Source organism: Oncorhynchus tshawytscha, linkage group LG11, assembly GCF_018296145.1.
Source record: "Oncorhynchus tshawytscha isolate Ot180627B linkage group LG11, Otsh_v2.0, whole genome shotgun sequence".
Classification (NCBI taxonomy): Eukaryota; Metazoa; Chordata; class Actinopteri; order Salmoniformes; family Salmonidae; genus Oncorhynchus; species Oncorhynchus tshawytscha.
This window is the reverse complement of record NC_056439.1, coordinates 25,190,732-25,215,207: the sequence shown is the minus strand read 5'-3', so window position 1 is coordinate 25,215,207 and position 24,476 is coordinate 25,190,732. Positions and strand designations below refer to the sequence as shown.

The 24,476-nt window shown below is 42.4% G+C and overlaps 2 protein-coding genes across 7 annotated transcripts in view; one reads left to right on the top strand and one right to left on the bottom strand.

Annotated features, from left to right (window-relative positions):
• Positions 1–4,464: 4,464 nt before the first annotated feature.
• LOC112244922 (NF-kappa-B inhibitor alpha) lies at positions 4,465–7,162 on the top strand. 2 transcript variants are annotated; one of them, XM_024412811.2, is made up of 6 exons: positions 4,465–4,773; positions 5,274–5,379; positions 5,563–5,776; positions 5,969–6,057; positions 6,188–6,445; positions 6,673–7,162. In XM_024412811.2, the coding sequence occupies exons 1-6, from the start codon at positions 4,481–4,483 to the stop codon at positions 6,715–6,717; spliced, it is 1,005 nt and encodes a 334-aa protein (XP_024268579.1). In that variant the 5' UTR covers positions 4,465–4,480; the 3' UTR covers positions 6,718–7,162. The 2 variants fall into 2 exon arrangements, with proteins under 2 accessions (XP_024268579.1, XP_024268580.1); XM_024412812.2 differs by lacking the exon at positions 4,465–4,773 and adding an exon at positions 4,780–5,145.
• Positions 7,163–13,199: 6,037 nt separating this feature from the next.
• LOC112244973 (mitochondrial ribonuclease P catalytic subunit) overlaps positions 13,200–24,476 on the bottom strand; it is a 27,193-nt gene continuing 15,916 nt past the window's right edge. For 2 of the 5 annotated variants that reach the window (XM_024412888.2, XM_024412884.2), the window contains 5 exons: positions 16,813–16,961; positions 16,396–16,591; positions 15,714–16,241; positions 15,027–15,116; positions 14,517–14,927 (listed from right to left, as the gene is read on the bottom strand). In XM_024412888.2, the coding sequence (XP_024268656.1) occupies positions 16,110–16,241; positions 16,396–16,591; positions 16,813–16,961 (477 nt within the window). In that variant the 3' untranslated portion in view covers positions 14,517–14,927; positions 15,027–15,116; positions 15,714–16,109. Of the gene's footprint in view, positions 13,282–14,516; positions 14,928–15,026; positions 15,117–15,713; positions 16,242–16,395; positions 16,592–16,812; positions 16,962–24,476 lie in introns of those variants that run through there. The other 3 variants (XM_024412886.2, XM_024412887.2, XM_024412885.2) reach the window with 3 other exon arrangements.

Genomic DNA, 24,476 nt, shown 5'->3' with positions numbered 1-24,476 from the left:
GCCGTCCTTTAGTAGTGTTTTTTTTGCAGCAATTCGACCATGAAGGCCTGATTCAGACAATCTCCTCTGAACAGTGTGTATTTGTATTTATTTTGTACTTTTACCCATTTTTCTCTGAAATTTTGTGGTATCAAATTGGTAGTTACAGTCTTCTCTCATCGATGCAACTCCCATACGGACTCGGAAGAGGCATGCATCCTCTGAAATACAACCCAGCCAAGCCGCATTGCTTCTTGACACAATGCTGCTTAACCCAGTAGCCAGCCACCCCAATTTGTCTGAGGAAACACTGTACACCTGGCAACTGTGTCAGCGTGCATTGTGCCCGGCCCACCACAGGAGTCACTACAAGAATATCCCTGCTGGCCAAACCCTCCTCTAACCCAGACAATGCTGGGCCAATAATTGACCATTATTGTGCGCCATCCCATGGGTCTCCCGGTCGCGGCTGGCTGCGACGGAGCCTGGACTTGAACCAGGATCCCTCGTGGCACAGCTAGCACTGTGATGCAGTGCCTTAGACCACTGCACCACTCAGGAGGCCCTCCCCTCAACAGTTGATGTTGAGATGTGTCTGTTACTTGAACTCTGTAAAGCATTTATTTGGGCTGCAATCTGAGGTGCAGTTAACTCTAATTAACTTATCCTCTGCAGCAGAGGTACAGTTGAAGTCAGAAGTTTACATACACTTAGGTTGGAGTCATTAAAACTCGTTTTTCAACCACTCCACACATTTATTGTTAACAAACTATAGTTTTGGCAAGTCGGTTAGGACATCTACTTTGTGCATGACACAAGTAATGTTTCCAACAATTGTTCTCAGACAGATCATTTCATTTATAATTCACTGTATCACAATTGTGGGTCAGAAGTTTACATACACTAAGTTGACTGTGCCTTTAAACAGCTTGGAAAATTCCAGAAAATTATGTCATGGCTTTAGAAGCTTCTGATAGGCTAATTGACACCATTTGAGTCAATTGGAGGTTATACCTATGGATGTATTTCAAGGCCTACCTTCAAACTCAGTGCCTCTTTGCTTGACATCATGGGAAAATCAAAAAAAAAAATTGTAGACCTCCACAAGTCTGGTTCATCCTTGGGAGCAATTTCCAAACGCCGGAAGGTACCACATTCATCTGTACAAACAATAGTATGCAAGTATAAACACCGTGGGACCACGCAGCCGTCATGCCGCTCAGGAAGGAGACGCGTTCTGTCTCCTTCCTTGGTATATTAGGTATATTAAGTGTATTTCATGTCATTGTTTTTTACAAGGTTGAGTTTCCTTGGAAACTCCCATCCACCCATCACACATTATTCCTGCAGCAACGCTTGTTGTTAAGTGTTTCTATTACAAAGTCAGGTGAGACATTTTCTCTTGAAAATGAATATACTGCATTTCTTATACTCTGTGTGTGTGTGTGTGTGTGTGTGTGTGTGTTTCTGTGTGCACACTCATTAGTGTAACAAGAGAGTCTCCCATCCCCCTTGTTGTTTACACACAGTTCGCAAGAGACAGACATTCTTGTTGTTCCTCAAAAAGTACTCCATGTCCCGGGAGTTTCCTACCACGTCTGGTCCACCCAGTCATGTGTCTCAATAGAATATCTCAAGAGAACATTCCATACAAGGCCTCTCATAATAGGAGATCAAAAACGTGATGGCCTCCCGTACCTAGACTTTAAAGTCAGATTTAACACAGTCTTGTGTCACAGGGAAGTAAACATGACCTATTTCCTTTATTGCAAATCAGGTATTTTTCTGCCACCTGCCTTGTCAAATGATTAGTTGTTTTGTTATACTGGTTATTGATCAAATCATGGTTCAACCATAGTCAAACAGACAGACTCAAAAGCACCATTTATACCTGGTTGTGTCTTTTGTCCTGATCTTGTCGACATTCTGATTGTGCTCACGTTTTTAGACAGGTGTAGACAATCAGAAGGAACATTGTGATCTGATTGTGAAATGTGATTGTGAAATCCCACCTCCCGAGGTACAGTAGTCCGACACTCATTGTGTCTGGATATCTTACAAGTGTAGACAGAACTGAACAGAGAACATTTAAATCATCATTATTCGGTTCTCTAAAATCATTGACATGTGGCACCATTGATTGATAACATAAATGCATCTTACAGTAAATAGGATTTAGAAAGAATAGTTGTGAAATAATTTGCATAAAGGAATGAACAAGGAAATCGGGTCACAATGCAGACCCAGTAGATAAGACACATTTCTGGAAATGTGGGCACAATCAGAATGTAGAGTAGATCAGGACCCATGTTAGCACCAGGTATACACCGGGTTAGAATGTCAACAAATGGTTCTTCTTTTCTATTAGTCATGTTTTGTCAGTCTATGAAATCAGATGAACAGTGGTTACCACTAGAGTGCGTATGTTCCTGCCAGTGTGGTCTGGTAACATGGAGATAGTTGCTATGTTTCTGTTGCTTTGAAGAGAAATGTACCTTGATGTGTGTGATTGTGTTTCATCCCCTGTGTTATGCAAATAGGAAGACCCCTAGAATACCCTGTGTTGTTCAGAACCGCACAATTTGAACAGTAAAGTAAATTGGCACCCAGGATAAATAAGCAAACACAGGACTTTCCCTTAGAACTGCATTACAATTAGGAAATATTATACACTGCTCAAAAAAATAAAGGGAACACTAAAATAACACATCCTAGATCTGAATGAATGAAATATTCTTATTAAATACTTTTTTCTTTACATAGTTGAATGTGCTGACAACAAAATCACACAAATGATCAATGGAAATCAAAATTATCAACCCATGGAGGTCTGGATTTGAGTCACACTCAAAATTAAAGTGGAAAACCACACTACAGGCTGATCCAACTTTGATGTAATGTCCTTAAAACAAGACAAAATGAGGCTCCGTAGTGTGGAGCGAGACATGATGTGCTCAATTGGATTCAGGTCTGGCGAACGGGCGGGCCAGTCCATAGCATCAATGCCTTCCTCTTGCAGGAACTGCTGACACACTCCAGCCACATGAGGTCTAGCATTGTCTTGCATTAGGAGGAATCCAGGGCCAACCGCACCAGCATATGGTCTCACAAGGGGTCTGAGGATCTCATCTCGGTACCTAATGGCAGTCAGGCTACCTCTGGCGAGCACATGGAGGGCTGTGTGGCCCCCCAAAGAAATGCCACCCCACACCATGACTGACCCACCGCCAAACCGGTCATGCTGGAGGATGTTGCAGGCAGCAGAAAGTTCTCCACGGCGTCTCCAGACTCTGTCACGTCTGTCACATGTGCTCAGTGTGAACCTGCTTTCATCTGTGAAGAGCACAGGGTGCCAGTGGCGAATTTGGCAATCTTGGTGTTCTCTGGCAAATGCCAAACGTCCTGCACGGTGTTGGGCTGTAAGCACAACCCCCACCTGTGGATGTCGGGCCCTCATACCACCCTCATGGAGTCTATTTCTGACCGTTTGAGCAGACACATGCACATTTGTGGCCTGCTGGAGGTCATTTTGCAGGGCTCCTCCTGCTCCTCCTTGCACAAAGGCGGAGGTAGCGGTCCTGCTGCTGGGTTGTTGCCCTCCTACGGCCTCCTCCACTTCTCCTGATGTACTGGCCTGTCTCCTGGTAGCGCCTCCATGCTCTGGACACTACGCTGACAGACACAGCAAACCTTCTTGCCACAGCTCGCATTGATGTGCCATCCTGGATGAGCTGCACTACCTGAGCCACTTGTGTGGGTTGTAGACTCCGTCTCATGCTACCACTAGAGTGAAAGCACCGCCAGCATTCAAAAGTGACCAAAACATCAGCCAAGAAGCATAGGAACTGAGAAGTGGTCTATGGTCACCACCTGCAGAACCACTCCTTTATTGGGGGTGTCTTGCTAATTGCCTATAACTTCCACCTGTTGTCTATTCCATTTGCACAACAGCATGTGAAATGTGTCAATCAGTGTTGCTTCCTAAGTGGACAGTTTGATTTCACAGAAGTGTGATTGACTTGGAGTTACATTGTGTTGTTTAAGTGTTCCTTTTATTTTTTTGAGATATATATGTATATGATATGTCATTAGACATATCATTGCAAAGGGACAAAATATATTTAAAAAAAAAACATTTGATAGGTCTACTCAGCCAGTAGGCTACTAGCAGAATAGATCATAGCCTATAATCTCCATGCACAAAATCATATTTTGTATTCTTGACACAATTTAATTTCATGAGTGAATGTATTTGTTTTGTTTTTCACTTAGGCTATTCTTTGCTTTTATGTAGGATTATGCAAAAATATCCAAACCCCTTTGCAGTGTTCTAACATAAACCTAATCTGTTGAGGCCACAAGTATGAAAATGCAGATTTGAAATATGTGGGGCCCAAATTTCCCCATGGAGACCGTTTGGAGTCCTGCGTACCGCCTGGAAATCCCCCACCCTGTGTTGACTCCTCCCCCTCCGGCACTACAGACAATTTAACGCTGGTGTATGTCAAGATCCGAATTACTACCAGCACTGCAGCCAGTGTCAACAATGGACCTTCATCGAGCTAGTATCCTCAACCACATGGATTATAACACTGATGGTCGACATTCTAAGGATAGGAAAGTGCAATCTATCAACGAAGAGCGGCTGGACAGCGGCCTTGACTCTCTCAAAGACGAGGAATATGAAGTTGTCGCCTGTGAGCTCGAGAGTCTTCGTGTGGATTGTTCCTCACCGCAGAGAGATGAATGCGGCAATGAACCCTGGAAGGAACACGTTTTAGAGGATGGAGACACGTATGTTGAGATACTTTAATCAAATCAAGACATTCAAGTTTTGTTTCGAGTTAAATCGACTGTTATTTCTCGGTTACATAATAAGCTCATTTGTAATTATAGCGCAATTATGGTTGTCTTCCTGTGTGCAAAAGTTGCATTTGCAATCTAAACAATGCACAAGGAAGGTATTGGGGGAGAGTGATTATGGCCATTGTGGGCTTTACGTAAACAAACCTTTCAGAACGGAATGTACTATGGCTGGGGGTCAAAGAAGGCGGCGCTCACACTCCGCTGGTCTGGAAAGTCCCGGGCCTCGTGCCAGAAACCAGATACGCTGCAACGTGCGCCAGTGCCTCAAGCCACCACTAGTAGAAATAGCTTGAGGGAAAGGTGTGACGACTATGAAGTGCTGCCTGTTTTTCATTCTAAGTTTTAACCTTATGTCGTATTCATGAATCATATTCACTTATTTTTGAGTAGTCTGAGCAGTTAATAATTCCCCCTTTTCTTCTAATCAGGCTTCTCCACCTTGCCATTATCCATGAAGCCAAGGACTGTGCAAGGAAGTTGATAGAGCTGTCGTGCAGTGAGCCTTTCCTCAATCAACAGAACTACCAGAGACAGGTACATACAGTTAAGACCTGCACAATTACAGTAAATGCTTAGATAGAATACAAGGTGTGTGTATGAGAGGGAATGAAGTAGATGCACAAATACAGTAAAAGGTGTGTGAGAGAGATCGAGAGCGGGGCAGCGAGAGACTCATACTTTCAGTTCCTAACCATACCGTCCTGCTCCCCTATACAGACTCCGCTCCATCTGGCTGTGATCACAGAGCAGGCTGAGATAGTGGAGCGTCTGCTGAGGGCTGGCTGTGACCCAATGCTAGTGGATGACAGTGGCAATACAGCCCTCCACATCGCCTGTAGGAAGGGCTCTCTCACCTGCTTCAGTGTCCTCACCCAGACCCAGGGCTGCTCTACCCAGCTCCCAGCCATCATGGCCACACCAAACTACAGTGGTAAGACACTGAAAAACACAGTTTATTTTCTGTTACTTATTTCAGCTTGTGGGGAACCTGTGGCCATTACTGGAACTAAACAATTCCAAAAATGTTTAACAACAATGTTACTGTAGTAATTACACAGGTATAAGAGCAACTTAATATAAAGTATTACCCTGTTCTCTGACCATTGGTCTTTCTCTGATTCAGGTCAGAACTGTTTGCATCTGGTCTCTATCCATGGCTTTCTCTCGCTTGTGGAGAGCCTTGTTGCTCTCGGAGCTGACATCGATGCACAGGTAGGCTATGCAGCAAATTAGCCTTTTTTCAACCCCACCCTCACAATAGTCCATTTGATTATGTCATTCACATTTCCTAAAAAAGCACCCAAATGCTGTGTATTTCCCATTAACTTGTTTGGCATTCCAGGAGCAGTGTAATGGCCGCAGCCCTCTCCACCTAGCTGTGGACCTACAGAACCTGGACTTGGTACGGCTCCTGGTCAATAACGGGGCTAACGTCAACAGCCTGACCTATGGAGGTCACACGCCGTACCACTTGACCTACGGTCGCCAGAACGCCGCCATCCAAAGGGAACTGTATGAGCTGACGGCTCAGGAGTTGAGAGAACTGCCAGACAGTGAGTCTGAGGACAGTGAGGAAGAGGGACAGTCTGATGAGGAAGAGGTGAGTGTGACTGAACTGATGTGAGTATGTGGACTGTAGGTGTGTGTGTGAGGCATCTCTACTGTGTGTGATTGCTTATGCACCGTAGGGTTTTTCCATATTCTCTGGTGAAACGGTTGTGAAAACGGTTCAGCATATCTAACTGTACGTCATGAGTGAACCTAGCAGATTGGATGTTTTACATAGTCATAAACTTTGGCTCTAATCCACCTTCTTTCCTTTCGCAGGTAACATGTTGGTATGATGACATTCAATGGAATATGCACAAGTAGGAAGTCGACCAAAGAACCTGTAGAGAACAGTAGTACAGACAGGGAGAAGCTCTGCTGCCCACAGGCTCTAGCTATGGTACAGTGGCATGCCCAGCAGTGGTGCCAACCTCAGAAGTTGAGGATGGCAGAAGGCTGGGGTACACCCTAGGACTGACAGTGATGATGGACAGTGTGAACCAATGAGAAGATGCCAAATAAACTAAATGGATGCCAATAAATAATGGTCTTTATGGCTCTCTGATAGATACTCATTATCACAAAGCTTACATCCAACCAACGATGTAATAGCATCAGCATGTATTATATTGTAAATGGCTGTGAATACAAATACATATTTTTTTTTATAACTGTAAATGTATAAAGTTTGACATTACTGTAAATGTTATCCATTGCGGGTTGAAAGGTAAAGCAAACTCCAGTAAATTAAAACATGACATTTAACTTCGCCTTGATTTCTGGTGTTTTTCCAACAGTGTGGGAGATAGTGATGAAAAAAATTTGCTTTTTTATTTTTCCAGTACTTGAAAGTGCAGGCAACATGCCCAATGGACTATTTGGAATGTGACCATATCTCTGAGACTGAATTATTTAATTATGTTAAATATATCAAAAAGATCCTGAAAGGTCAGTGTTCAAGACACACATTATTTTGAAGATATAATGGCAAACCACAAATGCCTGAACAGAATAAGGGACTGAAGTGTAAGGATGCTGGTGATCAGGCTTCAGAATGAGTCGCAGGCAGGAAGAGCCGTAACATATATTCAGACTTGTAGAGGTCTGTATCTATATTATTATTATAGCGGAGTACAATGGAATTTCCAGTGTTGAAAATTCCGCTGGGGAGTCATAGTTCCCAGAAATGGTATTCCAGACATGAGGAACTTCACAGAATTCCTCTCTTACAATTAGTCAGAAGGGATTCTCCAATGTAATTATGGTCACGTGATGAGGAAGATACAGCATAACTAACTGCGTGTTTGAACAAACTGCTAGAAATCTGTTACTAGTGCCAGTGTGGTTGTACAAGCTAAAATTCTCACGGGATTCTACCATAGAGCTACTAGTGTTGATACTACAAAGATGAGTAATTTTGCCCCCGTCGTTCTACTTTTCAGTGGTATATTCTCAAAGAAACCTCTGCAAGTGAAGGCAAATGATTTAGTCATAGCATACTCCCTCAAAGCCCTAAGTGAGCAGGAAACACAGAGGGGCAGTCAGGCAATTCAGAAAAGAGGGACTTGTATGACTCAGCATGACATGGAGAAATGACAAAGCCTTCGGATGGAAAATCCGGACTGTCTTCATGAAGGGGAATATACAGTATTCAGACCCCTTCCACTTTTTCAACATTTTGTTACAGCCTAAAATGTTTAAAATGTTTTCCCTCAATCTACACACAATACCCCATAATGACAAAGAGAGAACAAGTTTTTAGAAATGTTTGCAAATGTATTTTTATACATTTACATTATTTACATAACTATTCAAACCTTTTGCTATGAGACTCAATTATTTATTTTATTTCCCCTTTATTTAACCAGTTAGGCCAGTTGAGAACAACTGCAACCTGACCAAGATAAAGCAAAGCAGTGCGACAGAGTTCCACATGGAATAAACAAATGTACAGTTAAAAACACAATAGAAAAATCTATATACAGTGGGTGCGGTGCAAATGTAGTACGATTAGGGGGGTAAGGCAATAAATAGGCCATAGTGGCAAAATAATGACATTTTAGCAATTAAACACTGTGTGATAGATGTGCAAGTAGAGATACTGGGGTGCAAAGGAGCAAGAAAAATAATATGAGGATGAGGTAGTTGGGTGGGCTATTAACAGATGGGCTGTGTACAGGTGCAATGATCGGTAAGCTGCTCTGACAGCTGATGCTTAAAGTTAGTGAGGGAGATAAAAGACTCAAGCTTCAGTGATTTTTGCAAATTGTTCCAGTCATTGGCAGCAGAGAACTGGAAGGAAAGGCGGCCAAACGAGGAGTTGGCTTTGGGGATGACCAGTGAAATATACCTGCTGGAGGGTGTGCTACGGGTGGGTGCTGCTATGGTTACCAGTGAGCTGAGATAAGGCGGGGTTTAATCTAGCAAAGACTTATAGATGACCTGGAGCCAGTGGGTTTGGCGATGAATATGAAGCGAGGGCCAGCCAACGAGAGCATACAGGTCGCAGTGGTGGGTGGTATATGGGGCTTTGGTGACAAAACGGATGGCACCGTGATAGACTACATCCAATTTGCTGAGTAGAGTGCTGGAGGCTATTTTGTAAATGACATCACCGAAGTTAAGGATCGGTAGGATAGTCAGTTTTACGAGGGTATGTTTGGCAACGTGAGTGAAAGAGGCTTTGTTAAGAAATACGAAGCTGATTCTAGATTTAATTTTGGATAGGAGATGCTTAATGTGAGTCTGGAAGGAGAGTTTACAGTCTAACCAGACACCTAGGTATTTGTAGTTGTCCACATATTCTAAGTCAGAACCATCCAGAGTAGTGATGCTAGATGGGCGGACGGGGTCGGGCAGCGATCGGTTGAAGAACATGCATTAAGTTTTACTTGCATTTAAGAGCAGTTGGAGGCCACGGAAGGAGTGTTGTATGGCATTGAAGCTCGTCTGGAGGTTTGTTAACACAGTGTCCAAAGAAGGGCCAGAAGTATACAGAATGGGGTCGTCTGCGTAGAGGTGGATCAGAGAATCCCCAGAAGCAAGAGTGACATCATTGATGTCTACAGAGAAAAGATATTGAAAGATATTGAGCTCAGGTGCATCCTTATTCCATTGATCATCCTTGAGATGTTTCTACAACTTGATTGGAATCCACCTGTGGTAAATCCAATTGATTGGACATGATTTAGAAAGGCACACACCTGTCTACATAAGATCCTAGAGTTGACCGTGCATGTCTGAGCAAAATCCAAGCCATGAGGTCAAACGAATTGTCCGTAGAGCTCAGAGACAGGATTGCATCGAGGCACAGATCTGGGGAAGGGTAACAAAAATGTCTGCAGCATTGAAGGTCCCCAAGAACAGAGTGGCCTCCATCATTCTTAAGTGGAAGAAGTTTGGAACCACCAAGACTCTTCCTAGAGCTGGCTGCCCAGCCAAACTGAGCAATCGGGGGAGTTAGTCAGGGAGGTGACCAGAAACCCGATGGTCACTCTGACAGTCTCAATGTCCTTGAGTGGCCCAGCCCAAACCCGGACTTGAACCCAATCGAACATCTTTGGAGAGACCCATCCAACCTGACAGCTTGATCTGCAGAGAAGATTGGGAGAAACTCCCCAAATACAGGTGTGCTAAACTTGTAGCATCACACCCAATAAGACTCAAGGCTGTAATCACTGCAACAAAGTACTGAGTAAAGGGTCTGAATACATACGGAAATGTGATATTGTAGTTGGTTTTCTTAATACATTTGCAAAAAATTCTAAACCTGTTTTTGATATTGTCATTATGGGGTATTGTGTGTAGATTGGGGGGGACTATTGAATACATTTTAGAATAAGGCTGTAACGTAACAAAATGTGGAAAAAGTAAAGAGTTCTGAATACTTTCCGAATACACTGTATCTTACATTAGTTATTTTTTGTTGGTCTTTCGTGCCAGCCTTCAACTACCCTCAACGCATCCCATCTACATCTGAAGACCATCCAGTTACATCCTTCAGCTACCCTCAATCCCTCCCATCTAGTTGAAGTCGGAGATTTACATACACTTAGGTTGGAGTCATTAAAACTAGTTTTTTCAACCACTCCACACATTTTAGTTTTGGCAAGTCGGTTAGGACATCTACTTTGTGAATGACACATTTTTCCAACAATTCTTTGCAGATTATTTCACTTATAATTAACTGTATCACAATTCCAGTCGGTCAGAAGTTTACATACAGTAAGTTGACTGTGTCTTTAAACAGCTTGGAAAATTAAAAAATGATGTCATGGCTTTAGAAGCTTCTGATAGGCTAATTGACATAATTTGAGTCAATTGGAGGTGTACCTGTGGATGTATTGCAATGCCTACATTCAAATTCAGTGCCTCTTTGCTTGACATCATGGGAAAATCAAAAGAAATCAGCCAAGACCTCAGAAAAAAAAAATTGTAGACCTCCACAAGTCTGGTTCATCCTTGGGAGCAATTTCTAAATGCCTGAAGGTACCATGTTCATCTGTACAAACAATAGTACGCAACTATAAACACCATGGGACCATGTGGCCGTCATACCAATCAGGAAGGAGGCGCGTTCTGTCTCCGAGAGATGAACGTACTTTGGTGCGAAAAGTGAAAATCAATCGCAGAACAACAGCAAAGGACATTGTGAAGATGCTCGGAGAAACGGGTACAAAATTATTTATATCCACAGTAAAACGAGTCCTATATCGACATAACCTGAAAGGCCACTCAGCAAGGAAGAAGCCACTGCTCCAAAACCGCCATGAAAAAAAAATCAAGATTACGGTTTGCAACTGCACATGGGGACAAAGATCGTACTTTTTGGAGAAATGTCCTCTGGTCTGATGAAACAAAAATAGAACTGTTTGGCCATAATGACCATTATTATGTTTGGAGGAAAAAGGGGGAGGCTTGCAACTCGAAGAACCCCATACCAACCGTGAAGCACGGGGGTGGCAGCATCATGTTGTGGGGGTGCTTTGCTGCAGGAGGGACTGGTGCACTTCACAAAATAGATGGCGTCATGAGTAGTGAAAATGATGTGGATATATTGAAGCAACATCTCAAGACATAAGTCAGGAAGTTAAAGCTTGGTTGCAAATGGGTCTTCCAAATGGACAATTACCCCAAGCATACTTCCAAAGTTGTGGCAAAATGGCTTAAGGACCACAAAGTCAAGGTATTGTAGTGGCCATCACAAAGCCCTGACCTCAATCCTATAGAAAATTTGTGGGCAGAACTGAAAAAGCGTATGCGAGCAAGGAGGCATACAAAACTGACTCAGTTACACCAGCTCTGTCAGGAGGAATGGGCCAAAATTCACCCAACTTATTGTGGGAAGCTTGTGGAAGTTTACACAAAATGTTTGACCCAAGTTAAACAATTTAAAGGCAATGTTACCAAATTCTAATTGAGTGTATGTAAACTTCTGACCCACTGAGAATGTGATTAAAGAAATAAAAGCTGAAATAAATCACTCTCTCAACTATTATTCTAACATTTCACATTCTTAAAATAAAGTGGTGATCCTAACTGACCTAAGATAATTTTTACTCTGATTAAATGTCAGGAACTGTGAAAATCAAATGCATTTAAACTCAGTTTAAGGTGTATGTTAACTTCCGACTTCAACAGTATATATGAATAGATTGCATTTGGATTACTGAAAGTGTTATTTGGGTTAACTGGACTCGTTCTGACATTTGATTTATTATTTGTGTACTTGTTTGACATTTTTGCTGTACTGATAGGAGCTAGTAGCAATCAATTCATTTTAAATATTCTTGTGTTGTTGCATCACTAATGTATTGAGCTGGTGAGTATCTCTCATGCTTAATACTAGTGGCCCACAATTTAATCCAGAAGAGCTGAAACTACTTATGTTGGTTAGTAAGTTTAATTGAACCTTTTTTAACTAGGTAAGTCAGATAAGAACAAATTCTTATTTACAATGACGGCCTGCCCTGGCCAAACCCGACGCTGAGCCAATTGTATCGAACCAGGGTCTGTAGTGAAGCCTCTAGCACTGAGATGCAGTGCCTTAGACAGCTGCACCACTCTGGAGTGTAAGTAAGTAACAGAGGAGTTTCAGAGATTTCTATAGTCAGCATTAGGCTTTGGATATCTGCACCATATCTATATGGGAAAATAATCTCAAAAACATGAACTGAACAGCGTAAATGTACAGCAAGTCAGAGCTTTTGTTCTGAAGATCTGTGGTAGTGCTCATTTCTCTAGGGTAGTCTCCCCTCTAGTTTGGAACACAAGGAAACACTCAATCTCGCTCTGACTGGGACACAAGGTGGACATCAATTTCAGTCTCTGTCAGGATCCTGCAAAGATATATATATATATAACTCAGCAAAAAAAGAAACTTCTTCTCACTGTCAACTGTGTTTATTTTCAGCAAACTGAACATGTGTAAATATTTGTATGAACATAAGATTCAACAACAGACACAAACTGAACAAGTTCCACAGACGTGACTAACAGCAATTGAATAATATGTCACTGAACAAAGGGAGGGGGGTCAAAGTCCAAAGTAACAGTCAGTATCTGGTGTGGCCACCAGCTGCATTAAGTACTGCAGTGCATCTCCTCCTCATGGACTGCACCAGATTTGCCAGTTATTGCTGTGAGATGTTATCCCACTCTCCTACCAAGGCACCTGCAAATTCTGGGGGGGAATGGCCCTAGCCCTCACACTCCGATCCAACAGGTCCCAGACGTGCTCAATGGGATTGAGATCCGGCCTCTGCACTGGCCATGGCAGAACACAGACTGTCTTGCAGGAAATCAAGCACAGAATGAGCAGTATGGCTGGTAGCATTGTCATGCTGGAGGGTAATGTCAGGATGAGCCTGCAGGAAGGGAGGAGGATATCTTCCCCGTAACACACAACTTTTCTTAAATATATACAGTACCAGTCAAAAATTTGGACACACCTACTCATTCAAGGGTTTTACTTTATTTCTACTATTTTCTACATTATTGAAAAATAGTGAAGAAATCAAAACTATGAAATAACACAAATGGAATCATGTAGTAAACAAAAATAAGTGCTTAAATAAATCAAAATATATTTTATATTTTACTTTTTTCAAAGTAGCCACCCTTTGCCTGAACGACAGTCCATCATTACTTTAAGACATGAAGGTCAGTCAATATGGAACATTTCAAGAACTTTAAAAGTTTCTTCAAGCGCAGTCGCAAAAACCATCAAGCGCTATGATGAAACTGTCTCTCATGAGGATCACCACAGGAAAAGAAGACCCAGAGTTACCTCTGCTGCAGAGGAAAAGTTCATTAGTTACCAGCCTCAGAAATTGCAGCCCAAATAAATGCTTCACCGAGTTCACCGACACCAATAAAAAGAGACTTCCCAAGAAACACGAGCAACGGACATTAGACTGGTGGAAATCTGTCCAAATGTGAGATTTTTGGTTTCATCTACTGTGCCTTTGTGAGATTTAGATTAGGTATATGGATGATCTCCGCATATGTAGTTCCCACCATGAAGCATGGAGGAGGAGGTGTGATGGTGCTTTGCTGGTGACACTGTCAGTGATTTATTTAGAATTCAAGGCACACAACCAGCATGTATACCACAGAACTCTGCAGCAAAACGCCATCCCATCTTTTTGCACTTAGTAGAACAATAATTTATTTCTCAACAGTACAATGACCCAACACACCTTCAGGTTGTGTAAGTGTTATATGACCAAGGAGAGTGATGGAGTGCTGCATCAGATGAACTGTCCTCCACAATCATCTGACCTCAACCCAATTCAGATGGTTTGGGATGAGTTGGACCCCAGAATTAAGGAAAAGCAGCCAACAAGTGCTCAGGATATGTGAGGACTCCTTTAAGACTGTTGTTAAAGCATTCCAGGTGAAGCTGGTTGAGAGAATGCCAAGAGTGTGCAGCGCTGTCATCAAGGCAAAGGGTGACTACTTTGAAGAATCTAAAATATATTTAGATTTGTTTAACAATTACTACATGATTCCATATAGTTTTGATGTCTTCGCTATTATTCTACAATGTACAAAATAGTAAAAATAAAGAAAAACCCTGGAATGAGTGTGTGTGTCCAAACGTCTGACATGTACTGTATATCTTGAAACTTCTCAGCTACACTGGTGTTTTTTTTTGTTGACAATTGTGTAACACTTACAGAAACCAAGAGGTCTCATCTCAGCGTTCTGTGTGTACACCTGAGAGATGTAAGCCATCCTCTTACACAGCATATCCACTGGGATCTCATAACCGTACTTCTACTTGCAGTTGGCTGCCTCGTAATGAGCCCTCTGGACTCGGGACTTGCTATCAGCTGAACACAAATGAATCGGTCAAGATTACAGTCATTATTACATACATTAACTAATACCTTTCATAAGGTTCATATTTAGTGTGTAGTGGATATTTCAACATTAACACGTTTCTTACCCGTCATTCCAAAATGACACAGCCAATGTTTTCTGTGATTCTGAATAAGTGTGTGACTGTGGATGGCATCAACAAGCTTGTCCTATGGGAGAGATTGAAGCGTACATCTGATGACTGCATATAACATCACATAGGCATATTGATAACTGAGTACTGAAATAGTTATAAAGGGTGTTCTTACTGGAATTCTGTGTGATGACAACTGCACAGTCTTGCCCTCTGATAGCTACTGAGGTAAGGCCACCTTGGTTGATAGCCTTGAATGCATATTCTGGGAAAATAAACAGAACAGGGGAAAATTATGCCTCACTCCAGACTTTTGTTAAGGTGAGAGATCTACAGCTTCAAAGCTGTCACTGCATGTCATGATGAAGGCTATTCACCACATTGACGGGCTCAGACCATGAACGCATCTGTGCCAAGACACTCAACGAATGACAACTCATTACTGGACAGCTAGTTGCTACTAAGTTAGCCTCTTATGGCCATGGTGTAACGGTCTACTTCTGTCAAATAACTTGACAGGAATAGCTAGTTGTAAAAGTTAGCTTACTATAGTAACTGTTTCAAACTCAGTATGAAGGCTGGCAGATTTTAATTTGATCAGCTTGCAAAGTTAGCTAATTGCTTAACTGCTGTAGTTAGCAAACAATCAATAAACTATCTGTTAGAAATCTGACAATATTAACATACTTTATCCATTCACTGACATTATAAAGCAGCTAGTTAGCTTTATTATTTTTTAACTGAGCTAACGTTAGCTATGGCCAGGTTAGATAACATTAACGTTAGCTACCTACTATAGTTGGCTACAATAATGACTGGGCAAGTTGGTATTTTAATTTCTTCAGAACTATCCCATACTAACCGACTTTGTTAGTCTGCTCTCCGGAGAGAAGATGGTAATATGTCGGTCAAATCCTGCACTCGACCCTCGGGACATTGTGTTGGCAAACAATTTGTATAAAAGTACATTTGTATAAAAGTTGTAAACTGAAAACAGAACTGCTAAGGAAAAAAACATGCAAGATAATGACCCCGGAATTGGTTTAGGAACAGTAGTTGATGTCCGGGTCAATCCGACAAACGTTGTTTTAAGACACCTCTTGGTTTACTGAATGCATTTTGAAAAAAAAATATTCTAGGACTACAAGAAAAGAACAAAGCTTTTTTTCAGTCTTTTATTCTTTTTCACATGCTATAGTTTCATTGACGAACACTGTATTGACAGGTTTGTGAAGATCAACCAGTTCTAAGTGGGTCCTTATTTTGCCTTGGTGAGACACAGCCACTTCTGTGGAACTTCATAAGTACATCTCTCTGCCCCATTCTCATCATAGGGGATGTGCCAGGAGCCTCCATGTGTCTGGACAATGGTGTCATAACTTAATATTCTCTGGAAAAAATGTACAGAACACAAGAATTGTAATAAACATACACAGGCCATGTTTTAAAAAAATCAATATGCCTTTTAGGTCCTCATGTAGACAACAGATACTATGCATTGATGTGTAATGAATAAGCAAGCTCTATCTCCCTGTTACTCTCACCTGGAATCGTACTCTCTTTCCCGGGGTGTAGCTGCTCAGCACCAGCTGGTGGCCTCTCTGCCACTTGAAGAAGAGGCGTCGGGTGGCACCGTCTGGCAGGCAGGCCTTGTGGTCCCTCATCAGGTCCCGGCTAACAAAGTTGCAGTGGTTCCCAGAGTGCAGTGTGGCATACAGCAGGAAAGGGTCATCCTCAGAACTGACAAACAACCAGAGGTGTCAACATCCAAACAAACCCAAAGAATACACATTGGTTACTTTACCCAATGTATTGCACAAAAACATATATTTTCTTTCAGCCTTTAGTTATTCTCAATGAGATAAAGTCTCTTTTGCAAGAGTGACCTGTACTCTTATAATATGGATATGAATGATCTACCAGAAAGCTATGGTTTGCAAGACACATAGGGCTGAACTCACATGTTGTCAGTGAAGAAGCAGTGGGCCTTCTGCTGGACCAAGCTCATGTCATGTCTGTCCCAGCTGCGTGAGGGCCGCTGCATATGCTTCCTCCCCAGGACCAGGATGACCAGGCCCTGGCGCTCAAGCTCCGACACCACCTCCAGGAGCTGCATAGAAACACCAACACGATTAGTCATCATCACATACAGTGCATTCGGAAAGTATTCAGATGCCTTGACTTTATCCACATTTTGTTACGTTACAGCCGTTTTCTAAAATGAATTAAATAGATTTTTTCCCCCTCATCAATCTACACACAATACTCCATAATGACAAATTGAAAATAGGTTTTTAGACATTTTTCGAAAATGTATTAAAACTAAAATATAGAAATACCTTACTTACATAAGTATTCAGACCCTTTGCGATTACACTTGAAAAATAGCTCAGGTGCATCCTGTTTCCATTGATCATCCTTGAGGATGTTTCTACACCTTAATTTGAGTCCACCTGTGGTAAATTCAATTGATAGGACATGAAAAGGCACACACCTGTCCATATAAGGTCCCACAGTTGACAGTGTGTCAGAGCAAAAACCAAGCCATGAGGTTGAAGGAAATGTCCGTAGGGCTCCGAGACAGGAATGTGTCGAGGCACAGATCTGGGGAAGGGTACCAAAACATTACTGCAGGTCCCCAAGAACACAGTGGACTCCATCATTCTTAAATGGAAGAAGTTTGGAACCAGCAAGACTCTTCCTAGAGCTGGCCGCACAGCCAAACTGAGCAATCGGGGGAGAAAGGCCTTGGTCAGGGAGGTGACCAAGAACCTGATTGTCACTCTGACAGAGTTCTAGAATTCCTCTGTGGAGATGGGAGAACCTTCCAGAAGGACAACCATCTCTGCAGCACTCCACCAAATCAGGCCTTCATGGTAGAGTGGCCAGACGGAAGCCACTCCTCAGTAAAAGGCATATGACAACCCGCTTGGAGTTTGGCAAAAGGCACCTAAAGACTCTCAGACCATGAGAAACAAGTTTCTCTGGACTGATGAAACCAAGATGGCCTGAAACCTGGCACCATCCCTACAGTGGTGGTGGCAGCATCATAATGTGGGGATGTTTTTCAGTGGCAAGGACTGGGAGACCTGTCAAGATTGAGGCAAAGATGAATGGAGCAAAGAACAGAGAGATCCTTGATGAAAACCTGCTCCAGAGCGCTCAGGACCTCAGACTGGGGCAAGGTTCACCTTCCAAAAAGGACAATGACCCTAAGCACACAGAGAAGACAACACAGGAGTGGCTTCGGGACAAGTCTCTGAAAGTCCTTGAGTGGCCCAGCCAGATCCCGGACTTGAACCCAATCGAACATCTCTGGAGAGACCTGAAAATAGCTGTGCAACAATGCTCCCCATCCAACCTGACAGAGCTTGAGAGGATCTGCAGAGAAGGGGAGAAACTCCCCAACTGTGTGTGCCAAGCTTTTAGTGTCATACCCAAGAAGACTTGAGGCTGTAATCACTGCCAAAGGTGCTTCAACAAAGTACTGAGTAAAGGGTTTGAATACTTAAGTAAACGTGATATTTTATATAAATTTGCTCAAATTTCTTAACACTTTTTGCTTTGTCATTATAGAATATTGTGTGTAGATTGATGAGGGACAAAAACAATTTAATCCATTTTAGAATAAGGCTATAACGTAAGAAAATGTGGAAAAAAATCAAGGTTGTCTGAATACTTTCCGAAGGCACTGTATATGGCGTCATATGGGTGAGCAGTTTGCTGCCTTCAACGTTATGAACAGAGTGCCCCATGGTGGCAGTGGGGTTATGGTATGGGAAGGCATAAGCTACGGACAACGAACACAATTGCATTTTATCGATGTCAATTTGAATTCAAAGATACCACAACAAGATCCTGAGGCCCATTGTCGTGCCATTCATCCGCCCCCATCACCTCATGTTTCAGCATGATAATGCACAGCCACATGTCGCAAGGATCTGTACACAATTCCTGGAAGCTAAAAATGTCTCAGTTCTTCCATGGCCTGCATATGGGATGCTTTTGATCGACGTGTACGACAGCGTGTTCCAGTTCCCGACAATATCCAGCAACATTGTACAGCCATTAAAAGGGAAAGGGTGATACCTAGTCAGTTGTACAACTGAATGCCTTCAAATGAAAAGTGTCTTCCGCATTTAACACAACCCCTCTGAATCAGAGAGGTGCGGGGTCTGCCTTAATCGACATCCACACCAGATATTGACAGGTTTCTGATCCACGCCCGTGACAGCCGCACCACGAGCCACACAATAAAAACCCCTGCCTAACAAATATCCCTTTCATTTTATGTCCTCATTTTGCACTATATACTGTATATGGCGATACATATAATATATTATATACAGTGGGGCAAAAAGGTATTTAGTCAGCCACCAATTGTGCAAGTTCTCCCACTTAAAAAGATGAGAGAGGCCTGTAATTTTCATCATAGGTACACTTCAACTATGACAGACAAAATGAGGGAAAAAAATCCAGAAAATCACATTGTAGGATTTTTTAATGAATTTATTTGCAAATGATGGTGGAAAATAAGTATTTGGTCAATAACAAAAGTTTCTCAATACTTTGTTATATACCCTTTGTTTGCAATGACAGAGGTCAAGCGTTTTCTGTAAGTCTTCACAAGGTTTTCACACACTGTTGCTGATATTTTGGCCCATTCCTCCATGCAGATCTCCTCTAGAGCAGTGATGTTTTGGGGCTGTTGCTGGGCAACACGGATTTTCAACTCCCTCCAAAGATTTTCTTTGGGGTTGAGATATGGAGACTGGCTAGGCCACTCCAGGACCTTGAAATGCTTCTTACGAAGCCACTCTTTCGTTGCCCGGGCGGTGTGTTTGGGATCATTGTCATGCTGAAAGACCCAGCCACGTTTCATCTTCAATGCCCTTGCTGATGGAGGTTTTCACTCAAAATCTCATGATACATGGCCCCATTCATTCTTTCCTTTTCCACGGATCAGTCGTCCTGGTCCCTTTGCAGAAAAACAGCCCCAAAGCATGATGTTTCCACCCCCATGCTTCACAGTAGGTATGGTGTTCTTTGGATGCAACTCAGCATTTTTTGTCCTCCAAACACGACGAGTTGAGTTTTTACCAAAAAGTTATATTTTGGTTTCACCTGACCATATGACATTCTCCCAATCTTCTTCTGGATCATCCAAATGCTCTCTAGCAAACTTCAGACAGGCCTGGACATGTACTGGCTTAAGCAGAGGGACACGTCTGGCACTGCAGGATTTGAGTCCCTGGCGGCGTAGTGTGTTACTGATGGTAGGCTTTGTTACTTTGGTCCCAGCTCTCTGCAGGTCATTCACTAGGTCCCCCCGTGTGGTTCTGGGATTTATGCTCACCGTTCTTGTGATCATTTTGACCCCACGGGGTGGGATCTTGCGTGGAGCCCCAGATGGAGGGAGATTATCAGTGGTCTTGTATGTCTTCCATTTCCTAATAATTGCTCCCACAGTTGATTTCTTCAAACCAAGCTGCTTACCTATTGCAGATTCAGTCTTCCCAGTCTGGTGCAGGTCTACAATTTTGTTTCTGGTGTCCTTTGACAGCTCTTTGATCTTGGCCATAGTGGAGTTTGGAGTGTGACTGTTTGAGGTTGTGGACAGGTGTCTTTTATATTGATAACAAGTTCAAACAGGTACCATTAATACAGGTAACGAGTGGAGGACAGAGGAGCCTCTTAAAGAAGAAGTTACAGGTCTGTGAGACCCAGAAATCTTGCTTGTTTGATGTGACCAAATACTTATTTTCCACCATAATTTGCAAATAAATTCAATAAAAATCCTAATGTGATTTTCTGGATTTTTTTCTTCTAATTTTGTCTGTCATAGTTGAAGTGTACCTATGATGAAAATTACAGGCCTCTCTCATCTTTTTAAGTGGGAGAACTTGCACAATTGGTGGCTGACTAAATACTTTTTTGCCCCACTGTATATATTATCTGCCGAAATTGTTGCAACCCCTATTACTAGCCTGTTCAACCTCTCTTTCATATTGTCTGAGATTCCCAAAGATTGGAAAGCTGCCGCGGTCAACCCCCTCTTCAAAGGGGGTGACACTAGACCCAAACTGCTGCAGACCTATATCTATCCTACCCTGTCTTTCTAAGGTCTTCGAAAGCCAAGTTAACAAACAGATTACTGACCATTTCGAATCCCACCATACCTTCTCCGCTATGCAATCTGGTTTCAGAGCTGGTCATGGGTGCACCTCAGCCACGCTCAAGGTTCTAAACGACATCATAACCGCCATCGATAAGAGACATTACTGTGCAGCCGTATTCATCGACCTGGCCAAGGCTTTCGACTCTGTCAATCACAACATTCTTATTGGCAGACTCAACAGCCTTGGTTTCTCAAATGATTGCCTCGCCTGGTTTACCAACTACTTCTCTGATAGAGTTCAGTGTGTCAAATCGGAGGGCCTGTTGTCCGGACCTCTGACAGTCTATGGGTGTGCCACAGGGTTCAATTCTCAGGCCAACTCTCTTTTCTGTATACATCAATGATGTTGCTCTTGCTGCTGGCGATTCTCTGATCCACCTCTACGCAGACGACACCATTCTGTATACTTCTGGCCCCTCCTTGGACACTGTGTTAACTAACCTCTAGACGAGCTTCAATGCCATACAACTCTCCTTCCATGGCCTCCAACTGCTCTTAAACGCAAGTAAAACTAAATGCATGCTATTCAATCGATCACTGCCTGCACCTGCTCGCCCGTCCAGCATCACTACTCTGGACGGCTCTGACTTAAAATAAGTGGACAACTACAAATACCTGGGTGTCTGGTTAGACTGTAAACTCTCCTTCCAGACTCACATTAAGCATCTCCAGTCCAAAATTAAATCTAGAATCGGCTTCCTATATCGCAAAAAAGCATCCTTCACTCATGCTGCCAAACATACCCTCGTAAAACTGACCATCCTACCGATCCTCGACTTCGGTAATGTCATCTATAAAATAGCCTCCAACACTCTACTCAGCACTGGATGCAGTCTATCACAGTGCCATCCGTTTTGTCACCAAAGCCCCATACACTACCCACCATTGCGACCTGTACGCTCTCGTTGGTTGGCCCTCGCTTCATACTCGTCGCCAAACCCACTGGCTACAAGTTATCTACAAGTCTCTGCTAGGTAAAGCCCCGCCTTATCTCAGCTCACTGGTCACCATAGCAGCACCCACTCGTAGCATGCGCTCCAGCAGGTATATCTCACTGGTCATCCCCAAAGCCAATTCTTCCTTTTGTTGTCTTTCCTTCCAGTTCTGTGCTGCCCATGACTGGAACGAATTGCAAAAATCTCTGAAGCTGGAGACTCACATCTCCTTCACCAGCTTTAAGCACCAGCTGTCAGAGCAGCTTACAGATCACTGTACCTGTACATAGCCCATCTGTAAACAGCCCATCTATCTACCTACCTCATCCCCATACTGGTATTTATTTATTTAACTCCTTTGCACCCCAGTATCTCTACCTGCACATTCATCTTCTGCTGATATTCCATTCCAGTGTTTAATTGCTATATTGTAATTACTTCGCCACCATGGCCTATTTATTTCCTTAACTTACCTCATTTGCACTCACTGTATATAGACTTTTTGTTTTCTTTTGTTCTACTGTATTATTGACTGTATGTTTTGTTTATTCCATGTGTATTTGTATGTGTCGAATTGCTACGCTTTATCTTGGCCAGGTCGCAGTTGCAAATGAGAACTGGTCCTCAACTAGCCTACCTGGTTAAATTAAGGTTAAATAAATCAAATATAAAATAAATGATGATGTGACACATAGCTTGTTTCTTATATCCCATACATAACTTTATTGCAGAAATACAGTTTGGCATTTGCTATCATTGTTTCTATGTTGAGTGCATGCTCCATAGTTTACATGGTTGTTACAACATTGTTACAACATTTAAGAGGCGCACAGCGATGCGGTAAAGAGCTCGATTTGGCCTCTGCGTGCCTTCCGAGGCTCCGCAATTGCGTCACACCATCCACACGGTCTCTGAACACATTTTTGGATCAGATAGTTGATTTTTGGTTTGTGTACGTTCTGTTCGTGTACGTTCTGTTCCTGCACGTTGGATCAAAGTTATTTTTTAAGTTAAGACTGTATAGGACAGTCCGTTTTTCATTTCAAATAACGTATCCCTTTGTATATTTTAAAGCACTTTGGTTTATTTCCTTGACATAATTTGTATTTTCTAAGTTTTGAGAAATTAAACCTTTGTCAGTGGTGTCTATTAATGGAAAAATGTGCCAATAAAATGTAAAAAAAAAAATTGATCTTTTATCTCTATGTATTTCATAATTGTTCTTCAATTCGCAAGAGGCTTAACGTATCTCACCGGAGAAAGCATCAGAGCGAGCCAAACAGCGCCCCACTGTCTCTATGTGTAGGCCATCTATCTGATGCGGTCTGGTCCAAATGAGTATAACCTTGTTGCTCCCAGTAGCACTGAATGGGATGCAAAGGAAGCCAGTGAGCATTCGTCCTCCCTTGTTAAAAAAAAAGTATAAAAAATGATCCAATCAGCATTGAGCTAAACTGAGCGAGCTCAACTGTGAATGGTCCTGGCACACCAAAAAAAAGTGACAAGGGAAGCCAGCTTGGATTTTGGCGTCACTCCTATCAAATCGCATTGAGAGCATACGTCATTGAAATAAACCATTTTAATTGTTGCATCATGTTGTGTTGTTCTCCTCCGGTGACTAGCTAGCTAAAATTGGCCCTTTCCTAAATTAGCCATGGATGTTGATAGGGATTTGGACTTGTGATTTTACTTAATTCTCCAAACTGGCCAATGATTATAACGGCTATTCTGATCCAACCATTAATTCATACAGAAGTTCAATATGTAGCTAGATGTAGAAGGCTAATGTTAACTAGCTAACATTGCCCATGAATCTAAGTTAGGCTAGCGAGCAAGCATTTTAGCCAGGTAGCCTAGGACAACAAAAATAAAAGTGTGTACCTAATGACCGTTTCGTCAACGTTAAAATACGCACACACGCACACACGTTCACACACAGAAATCAGAACCATGGACAGCCACATCATATTTAGCTTACGTTGATTGGACTAAATTGTTTTTGGTACCTTTTAGTTATCACTGTATTAGATGAAGCAGAGGTGATTTGATGATGTTGAAATGTTGACGTTGAAATGGTGCTGTAATAGTGGAGGCAGCTCCTGTTTTCTTTGAGACTTGAGGTAACTCTCTGTGGTTCTAAATCAATAGTTGTTTAGTGGTCCAAAAATGTCGGAAACATTAACTTGCTTGACCAAGCTGTAGGTCATGTAATGGTCTGTTACATGCAATATGCTTTGTGGACTTCACTGGACAGAGGTTGCTATCCGGTTTTGTGACAAAATAAAAGGTATGGTTGAATTTATTCTGCCACTGTGTCTTCTTATTGTCTGCCTTTAGGCATATTAATTAACAGGTTATAGAGCAAACAATGCAATTATCACAACACATATGTTATAATATGCCATTTTTTCTGGCTTCCCCAGTGAATTTACCCACACACCGCTACTGACCCTAATATTGTTTGCACCCTAATAAGTTGTTTCTCGTTGCCTGCTTGGTCATCCCAGACAGA